Genomic DNA, 23,036 nt, shown 5'->3' with positions numbered 1-23,036 from the left:
ATTTTCTAGTACATTTAAAAATTAAATTGAAGAAGAAATTTTAGTGAATTGGCTTTGTGGTCAAATGAGACCATGGTCTTTGTAACCATGAGTGATTGGGTTCAAACCTTTACATCTCCAAAGTATTTTGGGATTTATTTTAAAGTAAGGGTGTAAATGGATCGGATTCATGATCCGATATCTGATCTTGTTTAGTCAAATTCAGATCACACATGTTTGGACATTCGGATCGGATAATATGATTCAACCATAAATCATATTCGGATTTGGATCACCCCTATCCGGTACGAGAAGATCCGACCTGATCCGATATATTATATATTTATAAATATAAATATATATGTCATTTATTTATTTATAAATACATTTTTAATATTATATTTTTATAAATTTGTTATATTAATTATTTTTATAAAAACATGTATATATGATGAAAATAATTAAAAAATACTTGTATTTATTGTTTTTACTTTGTTTAAATTAATATATTTTATTTTTATTTCATTAATTTATTAATTTTTAAAGAAAACAAGTTGGACTGGATCATATCTGAAGATTCGACTTACCGATAGGATTAGAATTCAAATAAAGTCGTACCAAATCCGGTTGGGTCTTCGGATCGGATCTGACATGAATAGTGCTAGATCATATTCGAATATACCCTGGTTCGAATTCGATCCGATCTATTTGCATCCCTATTTTAAAGCAAGTCCAGTTCCACGAAAGTCAATTAAGGTTGCTTCTTCAAGTCAATTTAGGTAGGGTAAGCCCTCAAACCCTAATACCTGCCTAGGTATGGTAAATTTAAGGCTATTTCAAGGTTGGTTCCATGTAGAATCTACATATTTGCTCACTCTAGATAATGGATCGTACTTATCCAAAGGACATGTGTCTGATTAGATGCATTTCTCTTAAAATTTAGGGGTTTGGGGTTTTATTAGGCTTTAAGGTTAAAATTTATAGGTTTAGGGTTTAGAGTTTATGAGTTAAGGGTTTAAGTTTAGGAAATGGGAAAAAAGTTTAAGATGGGGCTTTAAGGGTTTAACGGTTTAGAGTTTAAGTTTGTAGGTTTTAGGGTTTGGGCTTATAAGTTTAGGGTTTAGAGTTTATAATTTAAAGGCCTGAAGTTTATCCCACATTTGGGAGCACTTATTTTAAGTGATGGGACAAAAGCCCTGTTTGATGATTAAGTACTTATTTCACAAGTACTTCTTAGAAGTACTCATTTTAACAACCACTTAAGGATGTTTGGTAACCCACTTTTTAAATCACTTATTATGTTTTTAAGCACTTATTCGGGTGAGAATATTTGGTAAGCTACCTTTCCCATAAGTGCTTATATTGACACAAATGATAATTTTAGCCCTCACTTCACTCATTTTCAACATCATTATTTGCATAAAAAACAATTCAAACAATGTCAAAAAAATATACAAGAATGAAGAAAAAATAGGGGAGTTTCAAGTTAAAAAAAAAAAAAAAACCCAAGAAGAATGATGTATTTCTTCATAAGAAACAACTTGTATTTGTCACTAATTTACCCACTTTTTTTGTCGGGGTATCTTCTTTCCCTGTTTCTCGGTTCCAATTAAAGTTTTCCGAGCTTCAATTTCAGCTTCTCTTTTTGGGTACCAGTATTTCATCCCTTTTTCTTTCATTTGTTTTCGACAGTAGAATAGTATTCCAATTGAACAGTTTCTTCAATCACCAAAAAAGAAAAGAAGGGAGTTGTTCTCTTCTTGATGCATAGAGTATAGAGATGGAACCCACCTCATGCTCACCGCATTCTCTTTTACGGAGTGCCACTGCACACATGGAGTACAGAGACGTTCAAAGCTACAGGAAATGCAATACGCAAATTCATAAGTTTTGATGATAGGAACCGCCGCTAGGAGCAGTTATAGTTCACTAGAATCCTAATTGAAACTGACAATGCGATGAAGATTGTGATGCTGCTGGACCTGTTCTACATAAAAGAAAAGTTCCAACTAAGAATTGCTGTAGCAGGGAGAGATCAGGAGAGGAACTTACAAAGAGGGGCCAAGATTTGGCAACTAGAAGAAAAGAAAGACGAAAGGTTTCCAATGGCAGAATTGGTTGACATGGAGGTGAGGTAGATGAAGGGACAGAGCAAGGAAGGGAGGGGTTGAAGGAAGATGACGAAGCTGAAGCCATGAAGCGTCAGATTGGGGAGTGGGGACAAGTCAGGGAAGAAGATGATGAACATTGCTTTTTGGGTGGGGTATTTTAGGTATTATAAAAATTTATTAGGGATTGGGTCATCCTATTTTTTTGGAGAAGTATTTTTTTAAGAAGTACATAAAAAAAATCAACTTGAAGTCACTTTTTTAAAGAAGTACTTCTTCACCACTTTTTTACCAAACACCCATATGTACTTAAAAAACACTTGGTCTCGTGTCTTAAAGGAAGTACTTCTTTTAAGTGGTCTCAAATAGGGCCAAAGTTCTCATTATTGTTTAGCAAGAAAAGCCCAAAATAAGTGCTTATCTTGAAAACAAGCACTTAACAAAAGAAGCAGGGTATGGGTGGCTTTTATTAAGTGCTTATTTAATAAGCATTTACTTATTTTTTTGGACAAAACTATCCCCAAATATTTATATAATTTGCAAGGATTATCCCCCTTTTTAAAGGACTTTGGAACCCTATTATCTTCTCCATTTGGATGTCCAAGAGTAGTGATGGCGACTTTACTAGTACTCTTACATCTTTAGGCGTGCAAAACCCCATCATTTAGCCCTATTTTCTCCATATTATTTGCTTCATTTTTTTCATTTATACACATCATTTTCCTTCTCCCGTGTTATTTTGGATCTTAATGCCCTAAGGCTGCGTTTGCAAATGATACAAATAAGTGTGAATGCAAATATGTAGAGTGTAAAACTTGGTTAGTTTTGCACTGACAAATTTATCTTCTTACCAAACAAACTTTTAGCTGTAATGGATGCAAACATTAATGCCAATAAAGCATATGCTTTTTTTTATCAAAAGCCCAATTGAATGCAAATTTACTTATTTTTTATTGACGTACTTTTACATCTTATTATCAATGTAAATATGCATTATTCTGTCATTTGTCAATGCATAAATGTAATGTTGCCAAACACAGACAAAAATGAACTAGAGTGCAAATTTACCCTGAACTGAGATTTACATTCCATTTGCATTATTTCCAAACGCAGCCTAAGTTGCAATGGACTTTCAAATGCAATACCTAATCTACAGTAGCCAACAAAGTCCTCTTTAACACCTTCATTTTTCTATGTTTTTTCATCAAAATGTGTTGATATAATAATAAAAAATGTTAAGTATATGATTTTATTAAGTTAGGGCTATAATTATAATTACAACAAAAATAAGTATTGTAGAATAAGTGGCTCACCAAAAACTGCAACACAAATAAGTGTTTAAAATGAGTAGAAGTGATTTGGAAAAAAAAAAAACTTCTAAAACACTAATAAATACTTAAACTAAGTAATTATTTTAGATATAAAAATCATGAAATGGTCAAACTCTTTTGCTTTTGTTTAACTATGGCAGGAGTCGATTAAAACCTTATACAAAAGCTATGTAGTTTGGTGAAAATTCGAAGAACCTAAATCAACTATATATCAACTAATCATTTGAAGGGGTGTATGCATGTAGTTTGAATTATGAAATGGTGAAATGAAGTACAAAATAGATTAGGGGTGATCATAGCCCAAGAAGGGTTTGGCCTAAGTCTGAGCCTATAACTTTTATTTATAAATACGTTAAACATATAATATTTCATAATATATGTATACAATTAGACTTGTTCATGCGTTCGGTAGCCCGATGGTTTGGCCCATTATTTTTTGGGCTTGGACAAAACTTAAGGCCCATGGGCTCAGGTTTGGACTTTAAATACCAAGCCCGGTCATTTTTTTGGCTAGGTTCAGACTTTCTCAAATAAACTCGGCCCGATACTATTACATGTAATAAAAAAGCATTTATGTTATATATAATAAATATCTATAATATATATTTGTTTATTAAATTATTAATAAACATTAATTTACTATTAGGAAATAAAAATTAATTTAATAAATTATTACTAAACTAATATAATATTAATTTAAAAAATACACTGAAAATAAGACATTTTGTATAAAGGTTGAGCTTCGGGCTTTATATAAGGACTAGGCTTGGGCTCGGACCTGCACATTTTCTATTGATAAAGAGGTAAAACCCGGCCCAGCCATGAACATATATACATATATATACATATATATATATATATATATATACAAAAATGCATTATACATTTTATAATATTATACAAAAGCTTGCTAGAATTTGTAAGCCTGATGCAATAGCTTGATAGGATGAACATTCAACTCATGAAACAAGAGCTTATTCATGGAATGCCAAATCTTCCATAGAATAATCATCACGTATATGCACTGCACCTACACAATCACGAACCAAGGGCTCGAGGAGTAATACCAAAATAAATTCTCATTAGTCTCAGTCGCATTGCAACCAAACGGACAAATAAGAAGTGACCATGCAATAATTTCCGCATAACTAATTGAATCATCCAGAAAGCAATAGCATTTTTAGAATCATTGACAGGCCTGTAAGTGCCCTAAATTCTGATTTAACTTTAAATACACACAATAGTGGACCAAGTTATGTGGACATTTTTTTTGTTTATGGCAACAAAAACAGTTATATTAAGCCAATTACATTAAATTATAAAGATTTGCAACATAAATACCACAAATATTGTTATAGAAAGTCTAAAATGCATAAGTGATAATAGAAGTGAGAGGCTTTGTGGCAACTCCCAGATCCAGTATGTATTATTTAATTATTCTCAATGTAGTTGACTTACATTTTTGCAAAAACAAGAAAATGAGGGAGTAAAAGATGATGTAAGTTTCAGTGTTCACACGAACGGTCTTCACACCGTTTTCGTAATGTTTTACAGAGAATATTTCCATACTTGTATATTTTTTTTCATAGGTAGATATTCTCAATGCAAGGCTGTTAGGACTGTACGAACTATGTAAACATAGTATTGTGAGGATTAAATCCAATTTCGTAAAAGCCAAAAAGATTGGACTTTGGAGAGAAATAGGGTAGGAGGTTTTGGGTTTATTATAGCTTATTTTGAAAGAAAAACACATTTTCTTTCTTGACACGGAAACTTGTCAAGACAAATAAAACCTATGTTAACGTGGTTTTTTATTTTATATATATATATATATATATATATATATATTCTATTTCAAATTCATATGATTGAAGCATTTTGATTTTCATATAGTTTTATTTTTTTTTTCCGTTTCCATTTCTTCTAGACATTTAAGCTATGTTTGGTTTGAAGGAAAAAAGTAGGGAAACGAAGGAAAATGTAAAGAAACATATAAAATGTCTTTACATTTTTCTTCCTTTCCCTACTTTTTCCTTCAAACCAAATACAACTTTAAGTGCATGGAATTCAGGCTAGGTGTTGAGATGAAAAAAAAAAAAACCTGTTTTTTCTTTTAGTAAAATAGTGTTGAATCTCTTGATTGTAAAGCAACATGCAAGTGTATAGGACCACCAATGCAATCAAATACATCAAATACAGCCCAATAGATAAAATATATTTTTGGTATTAATCACCGCCCAACACCGCATAGGAGTCTTTTAAGTAAACAATACAACCTCACATCAATAACTCTTTTCTTATAAAAATGATAATAACAGAATCATCACTGTGGAGATAATTCATCCTGTGCACCAGCTGAGTTACCCTCGATAAAGGGTAAAATATATGATGCATGAATTTTATCGTAAAACAAAAATCGTAAACTAGTAATAAACTGATGCATAACAATTGGCATCTTTAACATTTGTTGAAGTCTTGAATATCAGGTTACTATCACCTTGTGAGATGTAAACCATCCATTTGCTCTCACTCTTGGTCTAACCATAAGAAAAGCGCTCGCTATTGGCACGCTAAGATAAAACCAAACTAGAAGTTCAATCAATGAAAAGAAATCCGAGTTGTTAAAATTCTAGTGCTTTTGCATTGAATTTCTCAATGAATTCAAGCTGGATATCTCCATTTCTATCCGAGTCTCTACTGTCATGGAAATCCTTTCATTGATACCGCTTTATTGGAAGTTGCAATTTCTATTTATGAGCCAGGTTTTGGCAAAAGTCAAGCGCAAGCTTGCTCTAAGAACAGGTCTAGTTGCAATGATGGGCCCAAACTTTAGGCTTTGAATCTAAATAGATGATATAAATTGGGGGAAGAGAAAGAAAGAGAGAAGGTAAAATTGATACCTAGTACCAAAATCCTATTGTCAAAATCCAAATGAACTCTAATTCATTTATCAAATTATAGGGGTACTTTATTTTTGCTACAAAGCCTATGGTACTAAACCCTTCAATCATGTATGCCCACGAGGAGATCGACTTCTATCAGGGCAAACTTGTGCCCATACCATTCTAACAGCATTTTACAATCTTTTATTGGGAATATCTCTCCACGAAATAAAGCATATAAGCACGAAGATATTCTCAATGCAAGACAGTAAAGGCTGCTTGAACAGGCTTTTCCCTGACGGAAGACAAACTCGCCCATGAGATGAGTGTTTGGTGAGATGGAGCTGATCTAAGCTGACCGAACGCAACCTTGCTCGTCTTTTTGGAGTGTTGAACTCTCAAAGACCAAATCCAATCCAATCGATGTTGTCCGAAAGCTCTTCCAGGTCATAGCAAATTCATTGTCCAACCACCAGGAGCCTTGGAAGAATTCAGATATTCTAACGCCAACAAAACATGTTTCAATCCTCTACCAATTTGATCTAACACCACACATCTTACCATGAGACTGGAACCCACCATAAAAGTAGGACAATCCATCGTATATGAGATGAATTGTGCGGTGTGAGATTATGTTGGTAAAGGGTTGAAAGGTGTTTTGTTGTGTGGCAGGTGATCCAGACTCGCCTTGGAAAGCTTGGATTGCGTGTTTTGAATATGCCAATCTTAAACCAATATGTTGAATACTGAACACTTGTTCAATTCAAAGCAATGTTTGAACTATCAAAATTGTTCAACTTGAATGTCAATGTAGGCGTTCCCACTTCCCACATGTTTGCAATGTATTATATAGAGGTGTAAAGTGGACACCCGGCCTATGGGCGGCCCGAGCAAAGTGCAGGCCGTGCCATGCTGGCCCGTGGTCCGTCATGGGTTGTGCCGCCCTCCCTTGTAAAAATTCTAGGGTCGGCCCGGCATGACCCACGGCCCAAGCTCATGCGGGCCCATGTTGTACCGCGGGGCTGGGCCGTGCCATGGGCTTGGGTCGTGCTAGGCTAGGCCATAGGACAGGCCTTGGGCCTGGGCCGAACCTGGCTAGACTTAACGGATTACGAATTTATGATTACCCAAAAAATAAATAAATAAAACAATTCAAATATAATTTTTTTTTCATTTAAATTTGAATGAATAATGATACAAATTACAAAGCATACAAATATTGAAATATACAATGGTTGGATATTTCATACTTCATACTTGGATGAATGAAATATGAAAATGGAATAAATTAATAAAATATAAAAAATACAATATAGTTACAAATTGAAAATACAAAATTACATTAATAGTTAATAATTAAATAAAATTAAAACAAAATTTATAATAATTTGAAAGAATAAAAAATTCTATACAACTAGTCAACTATTGTTCATAAATCATGACTTTCACCATTTGCTTTAAGTGAAATATCCGTTGTATGTAATAATATCATGCCCTCCTTTGTCTTGTAATTGTAAAGTTGTAATCTATATTTCGTATCATGACTGCATCTAGCCAACCCTGGTTCATTGGTACCTACACTAAAACAACTAAACAAGACTCCGATGGAACTGTAGCCTGTAGTCCTTAAACACTGGAGGGGTTAATAGATCACGAATCATGTGCCATTGCGGCAATAAATGTTCTCTGACTTCTCCCAATATTTTTAATGTTTATTTTCCATTATTTCAACAATTCATTTAAATTGTGGGTTATTTTTTATTCCTTCTCATGTGTGAGAAAATGTCTGCTCAAATGGCCAGTACCACCCTTCTTACAATAGCTAAAGTCTTTTTTACATTTTTGACAAACTACTCTTTTCCCCTTCCCCTCAACATCTTCTATTTTAAATATTTTCCAAATCGGGCTACTAAGCTTGGGGTTTTAGGAAGAGTCGGCCTTTTTCTTTTAATTCTAAAAAAAATAAAATCAATTTAATTGGACTTACCCTGGATTGCCGGTTCAGAATCCAAACTTCATTTCAACGATTAAAGCCTTTCAACGTCCAAGGCTCCAAACCTCCCAAATTGCTAACTTGGAGAATCAGACAATCAACCAATCAGATTATCAGAGTTCACTCATATTGCATAGAGAATGTATGAGAGAGACTAAGAGAAGGAAGATATTAAGAGAATAAGAGAATTGTTGAATTTGTGTGATGAGAATAATGGTGGAGAATATGGCTATTTATAGGAATTGAAAATAATTCAATTGACCAAAATACCCTAAAAATTAACTATTTTTTAGTTATTGAGAGATATATTTTGGTCATTGTAAAGTTATTTCCCCTATATCGCTGTTTATAGCTGTTAGGGGGAGATTTATTTATCCTCCCCCCCAAAAGTTAAAACTAATCGTTGGGGGGACTTGGGGCTTGAGCAGAGGACGACTAATTTTCAAACAGGTGGAGCGCAGCCTGCCTGTGGACTACAAACTCCTGGCCCAACACAGCATGGACCATCAGGCCAGGCTGGGCCACCATGCGGCCCAATTTACACCTCTAAGCCTATATATCACATTCAAAGTGTTTGTATGATTTTTTATCTTTTTGCAAAAACGTGTTTCCTCATATGTTCAGGACAGACAATTTCGAACTGAGTATTAATTGGGATAATCATGTCTGACCCCATTAGAAAGACATCTATAATTATATATACAATAACAATTTAAAACTCCATTTTTCATAATATAACTAAAATAAAGTATTTTTAACCAAAATTATCTTATATATTGTTTATTAAATGTGTTCTTTAGACATAAAATATAATAAAATTTACTAGAAACCTTTATATATTATTAATAATTTTAATCTACTGAAAACAGCCAAACTGGCTCTGACTCCGTAATTAATTGGGATAAAATCACAAAACCAAAACCAATATAATCGGTGACTCATTTACAGGGTTTAATGATTGAACTCGTATTCTTTCTGCTCTCCTCCCTACTAAACCAATTAAAATACACCACCTGTCACTACCCATGTTGCAACAAATTTAACCTTCCAACAACTGATCAAACCTTAACCTCCGCTAAAATAAATTCCTACTCTTTAATTACCCAAAACATTTCTTTCTCCTTTCTCTCTTGCACGCTAACGACAAGTTTCAGAAATGCAAATTTCAAATCAAGTTAAATAGATACACACCAAATACTAAACATTCGGTAGCTTCCAATTTCATATAGTACTATCAAATCATTGTTGCTTTTATTTATTTGGTGGTTTTGTGACCTTTCTTCTTTTCTAGCTTGACATAATCAAATAGTCATTTGCCAATTAAGTAAAGATTGCTTGGTTAAATAGGAATTTATTATTGATTTTCCTAAAAGACTTTTAATCACGTTTTAAAAAATGACTTGGAAATGAAATCGTTTTGGCCACTAGTTTTTGGGTTGATGGTTCGATCACCCAGGTCAGCGAGTTGTTGACTTTTTCAACAACTTTTTATCAAAACTGGGTTCGGGGTACCCGGAATGAACGGTCCAACCATGTAGGTCAATGACAGTTCGAAAACCTTGCTTTCAATTGAACTGAAAGGCATATATTATCACAATAAGCAACATGTTCATCTCTGTTTGAATTAAGAATATTGAACGTCGTCACTGTTATAGGTTTGAGGAGCCTCGAACTAGAACCTCATAGAGCTTATTTTGAACATTTCACTTAGTATCATCCACAAAAAAAGAGTTATTCTGATCGTTTATCATATTATGTTGTCAAATTTATCAATTTTTGGGTTGAGAAATGGAAGTGGGGAGTAAATTCCTCAACTGGGTCAAATAGACTTATATAGTGCGGATAATTCAATTAGGGGTCTGTAATAGTTTGTTGTAGAACATTACCAAAAACATGGGAAGAATATCAGATGCAATCAACTGGAGTTCGTATCCTCAATAGATAGTTTTTACCTTGAGAATCCAAAACTGAAGAAAGACGTAAAAATTGATAAAATTTTAAGATGCAGGATGCTAGTTAGTTTGGTCTGAAATTTGTCATTTCTGGAAATTCCTACTAAAGGAAAGGAGAGGAGAGTACATATTTATGCATAAAAAATATATATTTTGTTTTTAAAAGTAGTATGTAACGGAAGTTAAGGTTTAGTTAGTTATTAGAAGGCTAAATCTCTTGTAACATGGGTAGGGACAAGTGGTGTATTTTAATTGGGTTAGTAGAGAGGAGAGTAGATTAAGTTAGTAGGAAATCCGAACACTTAATAATTAGTACCACATTTCTCAAAAGACTAGTTTAATAATCTTTTGAGACAATTATATGGTTTAATAATTTATAAATTAGTACCACTTTTCTAGAAGATTGTAAAATTTAATCCACATGTGAGATTAGGTATGAAGGTATGAATATGTATTCCCTTTTTTTTCAGCAAACACCAATCACTACAGGCCATTCCCTCAAAACTTGCTTCAAATTCCCAAACTCCTACTTCTTCTACTCCATTTTTCATTTCTAAGGCCCTATGTATATATATACCAGTCGGTTCGATTAACCGTTGGTTTTTTAAAAGGTTAATTGAAACCAAATTGAAACTTGTCGTTTTTTAAGAATACTAAATCGACTAATTCAATTAACCGGATTTTCAGTTCAGTTTTAGTCGATTTTTTTGTTTAATTTGGTTTTTTGGGCTTTCTTGCTCACCCCTATGACCAACTAACCCAATGCAAATATCAATAAAAATATAAATATTTCATCCATACAAAACTAAGAAAAATACATAATTTGACATAAAATTGCAGAAAAAACAATGAAAATGATAAAAATTCACAACAAAAAAAAAGTAGAAATTGCATTAATTACATAAATTGATAAACACCCAAAGTGACAATATACTTCAACCGGTGTTTTCAAAATTGGACTAGACCGGATGCTCGGATCGAAAAACTTGATTTGGTCAACGAACCACTTACTCGAGCAATCGGACCATCAAGTCGGGCAACACTTTTTGGCCATTGTTTATTTTTTATTTTTTATCAAAATGGGCCATCCATTCAGACTAGATGATTGGACCATTCAACCCAGGAACCGGACCATAACGGTTCCCTGCCTGGTCTAAATTTAAAAGCCTTGATTTCAACCCATGAATCATAGAAATTTTGAAGGAAAGGTTGTTGCTATGTGGGACATTAGGCTAGAAGATTAAGAACCCTAATAGAAGAAACTAGTTTCAAAAGAAGATACAAAACCGACCTCATACGTTGAGAGATCTCCTTAATCACTTTCAATAGAAAAAGCTAAAATACCACCATAGGTCATCAGAACTCTGAATTTATAGATTTTTGGAAGAAAACTTGCGAACATTAGGCAGATTTTGCAACATCTATTATCCTATAAAACAAGGTTTTTAAAACCGGACTAGACAAGGAACTGTTATGGGGACTGGTTTCCGGGTCGAATGGTCTCACTATCTGATTTGAATGGATGGCCTGTTTTAACTTAAAAAATGGCCAAAAAATGTTGTCTAGATTGACGGTTCGATGGAACTAGTTCCCACTTTTCTGGTCTGACCATCCAACCCGGTCCAATTTTGAAAACTATGCTAGAAAGACCAGAGAAGTGGAAATGGATGGCATGTCAATAGTGAGTGCCATGTGAATATTTTCAACATTGCCTAAGAAATCATTCCCTATTTAGTAGATCCTCTTCCTCTACCACATATATTTTTGATGGCCTAATCATCTTTACTGATGCTGCTAAAAGTTTAGGAAAACCAAGCTTTTCCATCTCTTAATAGAAACAATCCATCCATTTAGGTGGTGTTTGGTAGTCTATAAGTATTGTGAACGAGACCATTTGGGTCCTATCCAATGTAAAATATGGTGTTCTGTTACCTATGGATGGTCTTCATTCACAAAATAGCATGGACTCGGGCCACACCCCAATTTATCATCTATAGTATTTTCTTGTGAATGCTCCACACTATGGTGTGGACAATTTGTGTGAATGTTTCAGTGAAACACACTTGTTCTACATTGGTCCAATTACTCTCATTTTATTTAATCTTTTAATAATTTTAAAATTTAAATATTTTATCAATCAAATAAATTTTTAATGTTAATTATAGCATAAGTTCAATGATTAGCTTTTTCAACTATATTTTCATTATTTAAATATTGTTTTTAAAATTTTTATCAATAAAATCATATTTAAAATATTAATTTCTTATTTTTTAATATTTAAAATAATATTTTTTAATTATTTAAAAAATACAATTATTACTTACATGATATTGATTTTTTTTTTTCAATTTATTTACCATATAAAATGAAAAAATTAAACATTTATAATCGACTATGTAGATCTCCCATAAAATATATATGAGATACATGAAATAAAAAAATGTGGCACCACAATCACAGAATGCCATTGTAAGTGTGGATTAGTTCGATTTACACTGACGTAATGTGAATTGATCCATACCACAGGATGTGGTGTAAGTTAATTTATACCCACTGATTTCTCGTTCACATTACAAAACACCCATTAAATTTGTGGAACGAACGGAGATAAGTGGAGAGAAGATGCAAAAATGTGGAGGCGGAATTCGGATCTAGTCCCAACGGTGACTGTTGGACTTCGTTTGAGCCGGAGGCAAAATGGTGTTATTGTTCAATTTTGGGAACTGCAATGGATGTGGGTACCCATGACCTATCATAATCCAACCTACTCAAATAGGTGAATTGGCTGGGACCAAAATTGATGAAACCCTTGATCGGATAAAAGCCCAATAGCCCAAACCCACACAAGCCTAGAAAGCTGTTAAACCCTTTCGAATTTGAATGGAACCCTTGCTCGGCCCCAAAATGTCCATAACCCAAATTGATACTCCGGAGTCCAAACTTTGTTGAGGTCGTGGAACCTTTACTCGATCCGATATCAGTTCGGATCTGCTGACCACACTTATCCAGCCGCACACCGAGAATATCGGTGACCACAGTGTTCTATATGTACGGTTGAGTGAATGTGGCCAGTGATCTGCATATCCGGACTCATCAGATATTGATATTCATTTGTGATAAGACCTCATTTAATGATTTCAAGAAGGCAAAATGACAAACATTCGATCAACCCGAGATATTTATGGCCCCCACCGAAGTAAATGTAAATGCTTTTAATAGGCCCCGATCCAATACTTATGTTACATGTATGTGGTTCTGACATGATGCTGTCTTGTTGTCCCTCGAAAGTCCCAACGCCAGCACCATCGGGGCGAAGTCATTTCTGCCCCTACAGCACATTTCAACCGTGTATTCGGAGCATTTTCCGATTACAAGTGAAAGTGAGAGATGTTATTAATACACGATGATATATACATGTGGGGCGTTTTTGAGGCGCGTATAGTAGGGGCAGATGTGAACTCCATCGAGGCATCGAAGGTCGCCAGTAGAATCAAGCGGAAGATCCAATTCAGTGGGCCCGCTCCGTAAATGGATTCACTATTCATCTCGGTGATCGAACGATTGGCAAATGATAATTGATGAGTGCGGATTTGGCCAAACCTCAAAGTGACTTCGGGTACTTTATTATTCTGAATTAAAGTTACTTCGAGCCAAGATCATCCCAAACTAAGATCACTTCGGCACCAGATTGTGATCAGGATAGCGGTGTCAGGTCTGCTATAGATCGAACTCGGATAATTGAGCCACCTCGGAAAGAATTCACCTCGGGACAAGCCTACCTCGGTGCAAGATCACCCTGGTACTAAAGCACTTCGACATTCACAACATGTCGAATTTGAAGAATACGAGCTCAGGTGATACCAACCACAACATGATAATTCCAAGGATCTCACCATCGTACCCTGCATCTTACGGGATCATGCCTTGTAACGGCTATATTAACTCACCCACTTTCCGATTCAAGCGGAAATGGGCAACCTTACCGATTAGTGGCGTTATCCCCAACTAACATGGAAGCATGTTCCATCACAACAGGGATCCCATAATTACTCCACCAAATCTACGAGGACTTTAATATATAAAAACCTCACCCCCAGGGACGAAGGAGAGCCATAATCTCTGCTCTCTAGCTCTCTCACAATCTAATATCATCTTTAAACTCGCAATTAAGTATTAACTTAAGCATCGGAACGACCCTATTAGATAAACACCCCCAAGTCTCTGGTTGATCGAACCCGTCATTGCTGATAGCCAGATCATTGCGCTACATTAATAATCAAATTTGGCCATCTATTATTTATGACATCTTAGCATTATCTAAAGAAGTAAGGTAAGATTACGGAACCTGAAAATGGAGACAGGCAGAATCTCACTTGTTTTATAGGCAGGCCCCATGTCATAAATCTTGAAATCTCATCTGATCCATCAACTTCTCCTCCTTGAAAAGTTTATTGGCCTGGTGGACGACTTTACACGATAAAATGTTTACTATGATTCCCAATATATTTATTCTTTTTTTATAGAACAAAAATATTTATTTTATACCTATCATCCATTTATTCTTTAATATGGATATAATAGAAATTCCGGAATATCCTGATCTTATCTCGGACCCACGAATATAGGAAGATTGCCACGTGTCAACAAATCCTTCATTGATGATAAGTAAAAACCTCACTGTATAAATGGAAACATCATTTTAGAGACGTAGCGAAGAGACAACCTGTAAGCTATAACTCTATGACGTTTCTACCTCTGCTCTACTTTGGCCTCCGTCTTTCCCCCTCCCCTCTGTCGCATCTGCTGCTTTCTTTGTTTCTCTCCTCGTTGATCCTGTAACTACTTCGCTAGTTCGCTACAATGACTGATACAACAGATGATATTGCAGAAGAAATCTCGTTTCAGGGCTTTGAAGACGACTGCAGGTTACTTGGAAGCTTACTCAATGATGTCCTTCAGCGAGAAGTTGGGACTGAATTCATGGAGAAAGTAGAAAGGAATCGAGTCCTCGCTCAGGTATCCAATAGGACGCTCCTCTTCTTATCTACCACTGTTCACGCTGAAAATTATCTATAAACAGCTGCGAAGTTGTGAAGTGCGAACTTGAGCTTTAGCTCTTCCTGTGGTGGTCTTTTAGCACTTCATCTTCAACTCATCGAGACTGAAGTTATTTAGTGTTGCTTCTTTTGATCTTGGTTTATTTACTATTTTTGGTTCTAGATTTTTCTTGTTTTCACTCTTTTCATCATCTTATTTGAGGATTCATTGCATTGAATGCGTGTTTAGAGCGCTTGTAATATGAGGATGGCGGGGATCGAGGACACGGCTGAGTTGATCGAGAAGCAGATGGCATCGCAGATATCAAATATGACTCTTGAAGAAGCATTTTCACTGGCTCGGGCTTTCAGCCACTTTCTCAACTTGATGGGTATTGCTGAGACCCATCATAGGTGATTTAGCGTTCCTGTTCCTCTCTTATCCATTAAAAGTCATTTTGATTAGTTCTTTACTCCAATGGTTCCTAATGTCTTTCACCTGACATCTTCCAATAGTCAGATTGTTTACTTTCATGAAACAATTTCTTCATGCAGTGTGCGTAAGGCTCGTAATATAGCCCATTTGTCAAAATCTTGTGATGACATTTTTAATCAGTTGATACAGGGAGGGGTTCCTCCCGACGAGCTCTATAATACAGTTTGCAAGCAGGTTTGATGTTGATTTTGAGGGTATTTAATTTGGTCCAGGAGTTAAACTCCTACTGAATGTGCTTTCTGTGTGATGTTCATTGGTTGCTACCACAGGAGGTTGAGATTGTTCTTACTGCACATCCCACCCAAATAAACCGACGTACCTTACAATACAAACACATTAGAATTGCTGTGAGTGGTTTATTTGTAACTCTCTTGAGGCAACTCCACAAACATAATTTTTTAAAGCATTGTTTAATAAGTTTTTTTTTTTTTTTTTCCTGAGCTTCTTGCAGCATCTTCTCGAGTATAATGATCGCCCAGATCTCAGCCATGAAGACAGGGAGATGTTGATTGAAGATCTGGTACGTATCTTTTCCTGGAAAGCTTGGAAACTTTTTCCTTTATCTTGTGGCGCAAATGTCCCCACCTCATTTGGAATTTTTTTGCTAGGTGAGAGAGATAACTGCAATATGGCAGACAGATGAGCTAAGGCGCCACAAACCTACACCTGTAGATGAAGCTAGGGCTGGTTAACTACTTGACTCGTTATTATTATTATTATTGTTGTTGTTGTTGCCATTATTATTGTTGTTGTTATTGACTCAAAAAATAACATAGCTATTATTTACTAAGATATCTCTTTCAGTGTTTTTCTGTAATGGCTGTGTTTCTTTGTTTTCAGGTTTGCACATAGTGGAGCAGTCTCTTTGGAAAGCTGTACCTCATTATTTACGCCGTGTCAGCAATGCCCTGAAGAAGGTTTGTCTCTTCAATCCATGGTTCCAGATTCTTGTTAATTTTCAATACTTATGCCTGGGCCCTGGGGTGGTTATCATTAGAGCTTTTCAAGTTGTTAATTCTTTCTCTCTCTCTCTCTCTCTATATATATATATATATATATTGGTTGCTATCCAACTGTACACTTCTCCAATCTGGGGTTTCTGCTGGAATATTTGAAAGGATATAATCTATCTTATAAGTTCTCATTCTTATGAAGTTTTGTTGTGCTTTACTCTCACAGCATACAGGAAGACCACTGCCATTAACTTGCACACCCATAAAGTTTGGCTCTTGGATGGGAGGTGACAGAGATGGAAATCCAAATGTAACAGCAAAGGTAAGACTTGTACCATTGATTGCTTTGAAAACTTAAACTTCTTATTTCTGCTGAAAAGTAGCTTCTTCCACATGGTTAGATAGAAGTATTTGTAGAAACAAAAAGGCCATTCCCTAATGCTGGTCCATGCAAGCCAGGATCTTGAGAAGGGTTGATTGGGTGTGGACCTAAACTCTGGAATTTTAACACAAAGTGGCTACCCTGAGAAACCCACATTCTGATGCTTTTTCAACCTCAGATTTTTCTTTACCATTGCATCAAGCAATGGTGCCTAAGCTTTGGAGTTTATCACAAAGTGGCAACCCTGAGAAACCCACATTCTTATACTTTTCAGCGTGAGATTTTACCATTGCATCAAGCAATGGTCTCTTGTGTGCACGTGAATACAATTAATCAAGATTTGATCCCTGCTTTCTCAAATGATTTGAGAAGTAGAAAATAAAAAATCCATGTTACATATTTGTCTTCTCTGAAATTTTGCCATTAAATTTGGAATGCTTTGATATATTTCATAACAAATGTGTATTTTTTTTTTCTAGCATACTGTTTTCTCTAAGTGATATAGTGAGAAATAAAATGAACAGATGGTGGTCTCATCATAAATTTTGTATGAATATTAGATATCAAAATGGATTTTATTTGAGTTTTCTTTTGATAAGAGAAGAATAACACACTCACCTTCTTGTGATCATAACTTGATAGTCAAAAGTCCATTGATGGTTGCTCTTTGGATCTAAGGGGACATTCTCTATACCTCTTTTAAATTCCAAACTTGGAGTGGCTATGTAATTTTGGGAGTTTATAGTTTTTTCAGAATATAATTAAGTTACCTTGTATGATAAACTGAAATTAGTTAGAGGTTTGGCCTTTTTGTGCGACTGTTATTAAATATTCTATTTTTTCCGATCATTTGAACTTTCTGGATTTAGTTTCTATTGAAACATTTGGATTTCTTGGATTAGCATGTAGTTTTTCATTTTTTAGGTCCCCTTAAAAAAGCCTTGGGATCATCAGTGTAGTTTATAACCTTGCTACCTACCACTCTGGTAAGTTCCACGAATAAATTCATTTACCTCTTGTTCAGTCATTCCAAATACATTACCATGTTCTGAAACAATTAAATATTTTACCACCACAGGGTTTTCATGATCTTGACCTTGACCAAACTTGAATTAGCCATGTTTAGAACGTTCTGTGAGTTCAGTAGTAACTAATTTACCACTAGAAGGCACTTGTCTGAAGATGTGAATGCATAGCATATTTGGATTCAAATGGTACTTAGTCACTGATTCATGAGTATGCTATCACAGCCCAAACAAGTAGAGCAGGAAGTTATTCTTTTGGAGTAAGACACTTATAGTTCACAATTAGTAGGTTGAACACTTTGGTATGCTCATAGAAATCAAACTTTTATCCATGCAACTTTCATAATCGTCCTTGAAACTAGTTTGAGGGTAAGTAGTTCTTTCTCTGCACTTTTCATCTGTTTTTGTATTGATATTTAGCCTTACATTTTCTTTCTGATCATTCCCACCAGGCTAAAGTGATGCTGTCTTGTAAGCAAGGAAAAATCCATAGAGAAAGAATTCAGTTTTCAACCAATTCATTTCATAATTTTTGGTTGTTTTGGATTTTAGTACTTTTCGAGTCTATAAAATTTATTTTTCTGTTTTTTTGGCATCTTAGGAACAGGGATTTTAAGTCTTCTAAAAATTTAATATTCTTGGTCAAAATTGAAATTACTATTTATGGCAACTTTCTGACTTTATTCCTGCAATACTATTTATAATAAAATCTTTATTTCCTATTTTTGATAACTTTTGTTTTTTTTATAATAAGTTAGTTTTTATTAGGATTAGAAAGTATTAAAGTTATTTCAGGAGTTAGAATCCTTATTTGAAGTCCATATGGGTTACTTATTAGGTTGCCTTAGTTTTAAAGTAGTTGGAATTTGTTTTGGGTTAGCTTCCTAGTTGAAGTTGGAGCATGTAAGGGATATCCGAGCACTCATGATTATTCTATAAATATAACTGTTCAGTTGAAATGTTTGGGTTGATTTTTTTTTTTTTAATTTAAAGTTAATTGAAATGTTAGAGTTGATTTATTGGAACAAAAGGTTTATTTTTGAAGTTACTGCAGGTAATAGTGTGGTCTTCTTTCACTCCTTTTCCACAATGTTCATCCCATTGGACTTTCTCCTTCCCATCCTACTTAATCTTAATAGCAGTGACCTTTATTTTATGATGATCTGAATTCTGAAACATGCTTGTATTAAAAACCTGTTCTGCCTATTTATTCAATTAATGCATGAAGTTGAATGATACTTATTTTTTGATTGTAAAAGGAAATAGTTCATTAAATAAAATAGAAAAAAGATTACAAGTTTACAATCTAATAAGGTGTTAAGGCAACACCTTCAGGAAAAGAAACAAGACTACTGAAAGATACAATCAGAAACATAATTTTGCAATTCCATCACTTCCCAAAACCTATCCCCCAAATCTGATTTATTAACTTGTGCAGAGTCTGGATGGACCAACATCCACTCTAAAACAAATTTTCCTATGTCCGCCTGGTCAGTCTTTCTATGCCCCTGATCTTGTTTTCAAGCAATCTTTTGTTCCTCTCCTTTCAAATGCCCCGGCAGACTGCAAAAGGGATGCAGCTCCAAATCGATCTAGCACTTTTACTACCTCTAATCATTGGCTAAGAAGAGAAGATTTCTGCATGAGTCCTTGGCTGAAAACCTCTAACTCTGAACAGGGAAGAGAAGAAACGCCAAGTGAAATTGGCAACCTTACAGGAGATAAAGAAATGGCACACTGTCTCTTGCTCACGGCATATGTAGCAAATACTGCCCATGCCAGAACCTTATTCTTAAAATTTAGTTTTGGAGAGAGAATAGGTTTCATCTCTCATTGACTGTTCACTGTAATTATACTCCTTGTACTTTTACCACCTTTTCATTTTATAAATGAGATTTGCAGCTATCAATCAAAAAAGAAAAGAAAAAGATCCACTTTAGAATGATGCCCATTGCAACGAGGCACACAAATGCTTCTATTCTCAGTGGAACAGGATTACCCCATACACCACCAACCTGTGATGGGTCCAAGTGGCTTTAATCAAGATTGCATAGAAGGGTTTCACAGAGGACCTCTCATTATTTGCACTCTTTCCACCATAATTCATCCCTTAAAGAGCTTGAGATCTTCAATTTTTCAAGTTTATTTTCCAGCAGCATAACACTCTTCTGCCTCCCAATCCAAAAGCAGCATAATACACTCTTGTTAAGTTTTTGAATTCTTGGTTAAAAGACATCATTCCTTTCCAAACACTCACCCCATATGAAGTGGAGACCTCCCTCGGTTCCCACACAAACCTCACAACCCCATATTTCCTCACCACCACTCTCCTACAAAGTGACTCCTTTTTCTTATTGAACCTGAATCTCCAAAGTCATTTCTCAAGCAATGTCTTATTAAAGATTCTTACCTTCTTATCCTCAACCCATCTCCACTCTTTGGACTACAAACCTTGTCCCACTTAACAAGATGGCATTTCTTAACTCCCCTGAAACCTTTCTGTAAGAAATCTCTTTGAATCTTCTCCACACTCTTTGCCACCTTTGCTGGTACTTCTAATAAATACAGGTAAGTTGGTAAGCTTGAAAGAGTGCTTCTTATGGGTGTAATCCTTTCCCCCAAAGATAGATATTTGGCCTTCCAGCTATCTGGTCTCCTCTCCACTATTTCAGTAATGGTTGGCCACCACAAAGATGCTGAATATGATTTAGAACTAACCGGAAAGCCGAAATAGGTAAATGGGAGTTCCCCAATTTTACAATCAAACATTGCAGAACGTTTAGATAGCACTTAATTTCTAATACATCCAGTTCCTATCACAACACTCCTGGACACATTCACTCCCAAACCTGTCAACATTTCAAAGCTCACCAAAATAGCCCTCAAATTTAGAACCTACTCCATTGATGCTTCCAAGGAGATTAATGTGTCATCACTCATCAGCATATTGCAAGTGAGATATACATGAGCCATTTGGCCCTATTTTAAAGCCACCAACCAAACCTAGGCGCACACAGAGTAAAGGGGAGATGGGGTCCCCTTGATGAATGCCCCTTAGATGCTTGGAAAAATTCTGGCGGGACACCATTAATAAGGATCGAGATGGATGCCAAAGATACACATGTCAACATCCAGCTTCTCCACCTTTCTCCAAAACCCATCAATCTTTGTACCTTCTCCAAGAAACTTTGCTCCACATGATCATATGCTTTTTCAACATCAATCTTACACACCAATCCCATTTTCCCACTTCATGTCCTTGAATCTGTACATTCACTTGCCACCAACACCCCATCCAAAATATGCCTCCCTTGCACAAACGCCATCTGTGTTTCACCCACTACCTCATGAATCACTTGTCTTAATCTCTTTGGCAACACCTTTGCTAGCAGCTTGTAGGGATTACAGATCAGGTTCGTTGGTCTGAAATATTTTGTCTACCACCCGCTTCTTTTTCGGAACTAGAGAGACAAAAGCAGCATTACCCATTTTTCCAACAAAATTTCATCATAAAACTCCTTGAATATCAGCAAGAAATATTCCTCCAAAACAGTCAAGTTTGCTTTGATGAAAGTAAAATTAAAAGCATCCTGTTCCATTACTTTATCACTGATTATTTCCTTTAAAGCTTCCTTGATTTCTGCCACCTCAAACTCTCTTTCAATCCAATTTACCAAAAGCTCACTAACTTTTTTAGGTGCAGTCTCTCCAAAGAAAACCAGTGCCAAGGTCTTGTGGTATAAGGCTTCTTATAGAAATTCACACCTTCTCCTGTATCCCCAAGTACCCACCACTTCATCTCCTACTTGAATCCTTGAAATTAAGTTTCTCCTGCTAGCATTAGCATAAGCATGGAAAGTAGCCATGTTTTTTATCTCCAGCTTTAAGCCAAATTGCCCTTGATTTCTGCCCCCAACTAACCTCTTCTCTATAAACTATTCTCTCCAATTCACTTTCTAACCCTTCCCTTTCTTGCTTAGCTGTCCTAGACAGATTCCCTCCTCTTCCAATCTGTACGGATTGTGTTCATGCATCTGGTTAATTGGGGTCTTGTGTTTGCACTGGTACATATGTCTAAGTGGTGTAGCTATAGTTGTATTGAGGTCCTTAGGCTGGATTCTTTTATTATTATCCTTGGCTTAGTTTTGTAGGAATGAAATCTAGATATCCTACAATTTATGTCATAAAGTCATAATTTGGTTATGCTTTTAGATTCCTTTACTTTTTCTAGGAGTTTGAAGTTTGGATGCAAGAAAATTATAAGACTAAGAAAATAAACAAATGAAATCAGTTCTACTACACTCACCTCTACCTTTCTTGGAAGCGAGTGTCAAAATGTAAAATTGGTTGTTTTGGTTTACTTTTCCTATATGATTCCTCAGTCATTAACTGTCATGTCATAAACTTATTTTACTGCTTTTATTGTTGTTACAGGTAACAAGAGATGTCTCTTTGTTATCTCAGTGGATGGCAATTGATCTCTACATTCGGGAGGTTGACAGCCTTAGGTTTGAGCTTTCCATGAAGGGATGCAGTGAGAGATTGTCAAGACTTGCTCATGAGATCCTACATAAAGGTTTGGCACATCCTTAATATGATTGAATGGAATTAAAACTATTTTTATTATATCCTAATTTTATGGTTTATTTGTTGAAACCCACCAAGCAAGTTAATGAAACAAAAGTAGGTGAGAAGTTGGTGGTTTAACAGCCTAGGAAGTGAGTGAGCCATTTTTCTGATAAAGGTTACAAATCCATGGCATTAGGTGCCATAAATCATGAATTTTGTAATATGGAATATTTAAATACTAATACCCCATAAGCATAATTAATATAGGCCCAAGTGACGTGACAATCGAACATGGGCATATATAATATCCTTTATAAATTTTGAATCCAT

The 23,036-nt window shown here is 35.3% G+C and overlaps 1 protein-coding gene across 1 annotated transcript in view; it reads left to right on the top strand.

The window, feature by feature from the left end:
• Positions 1 to 14,938: 14,938 nt before the first annotated feature.
• The window catches only part of PPC4 (phosphoenolpyruvate carboxylase 4), a 38,590-nt gene continuing 30,492 nt past the window's right edge, over positions 14,939 to 23,036 (top strand). Inside the window, exons 1-9 of the mRNA XM_088974300.1 lie at positions 14,939 to 15,261; positions 15,532 to 15,695; positions 15,837 to 15,951; positions 16,047 to 16,124; positions 16,229 to 16,297; positions 16,386 to 16,464; positions 16,618 to 16,694; positions 16,957 to 17,052; positions 22,572 to 22,713. Of these exons, the coding sequence (XP_088830426.1) occupies positions 15,106 to 15,261; positions 15,532 to 15,695; positions 15,837 to 15,951; positions 16,047 to 16,124; positions 16,229 to 16,297; positions 16,386 to 16,464; positions 16,618 to 16,694; positions 16,957 to 17,052; positions 22,572 to 22,713 (976 nt within the window). The 5' untranslated portion in view covers positions 14,939 to 15,105. The remainder of the gene's footprint in view (positions 15,262 to 15,531; positions 15,696 to 15,836; positions 15,952 to 16,046; positions 16,125 to 16,228; positions 16,298 to 16,385; positions 16,465 to 16,617; positions 16,695 to 16,956; positions 17,053 to 22,571; positions 22,714 to 23,036) is intronic.

Source organism: Nelumbo lutea, chromosome 3, assembly GCF_056320005.1.
Source record: "Nelumbo lutea isolate HS-2025 chromosome 3, American lotus-T2T, whole genome shotgun sequence".
Taxonomy (NCBI): Eukaryota; Viridiplantae; Streptophyta; class Magnoliopsida; order Proteales; family Nelumbonaceae; genus Nelumbo; species Nelumbo lutea.
Note: the sequence above shows the minus strand (reverse complement) of the source record. Positions and strands in the feature narration are given on the sequence as shown.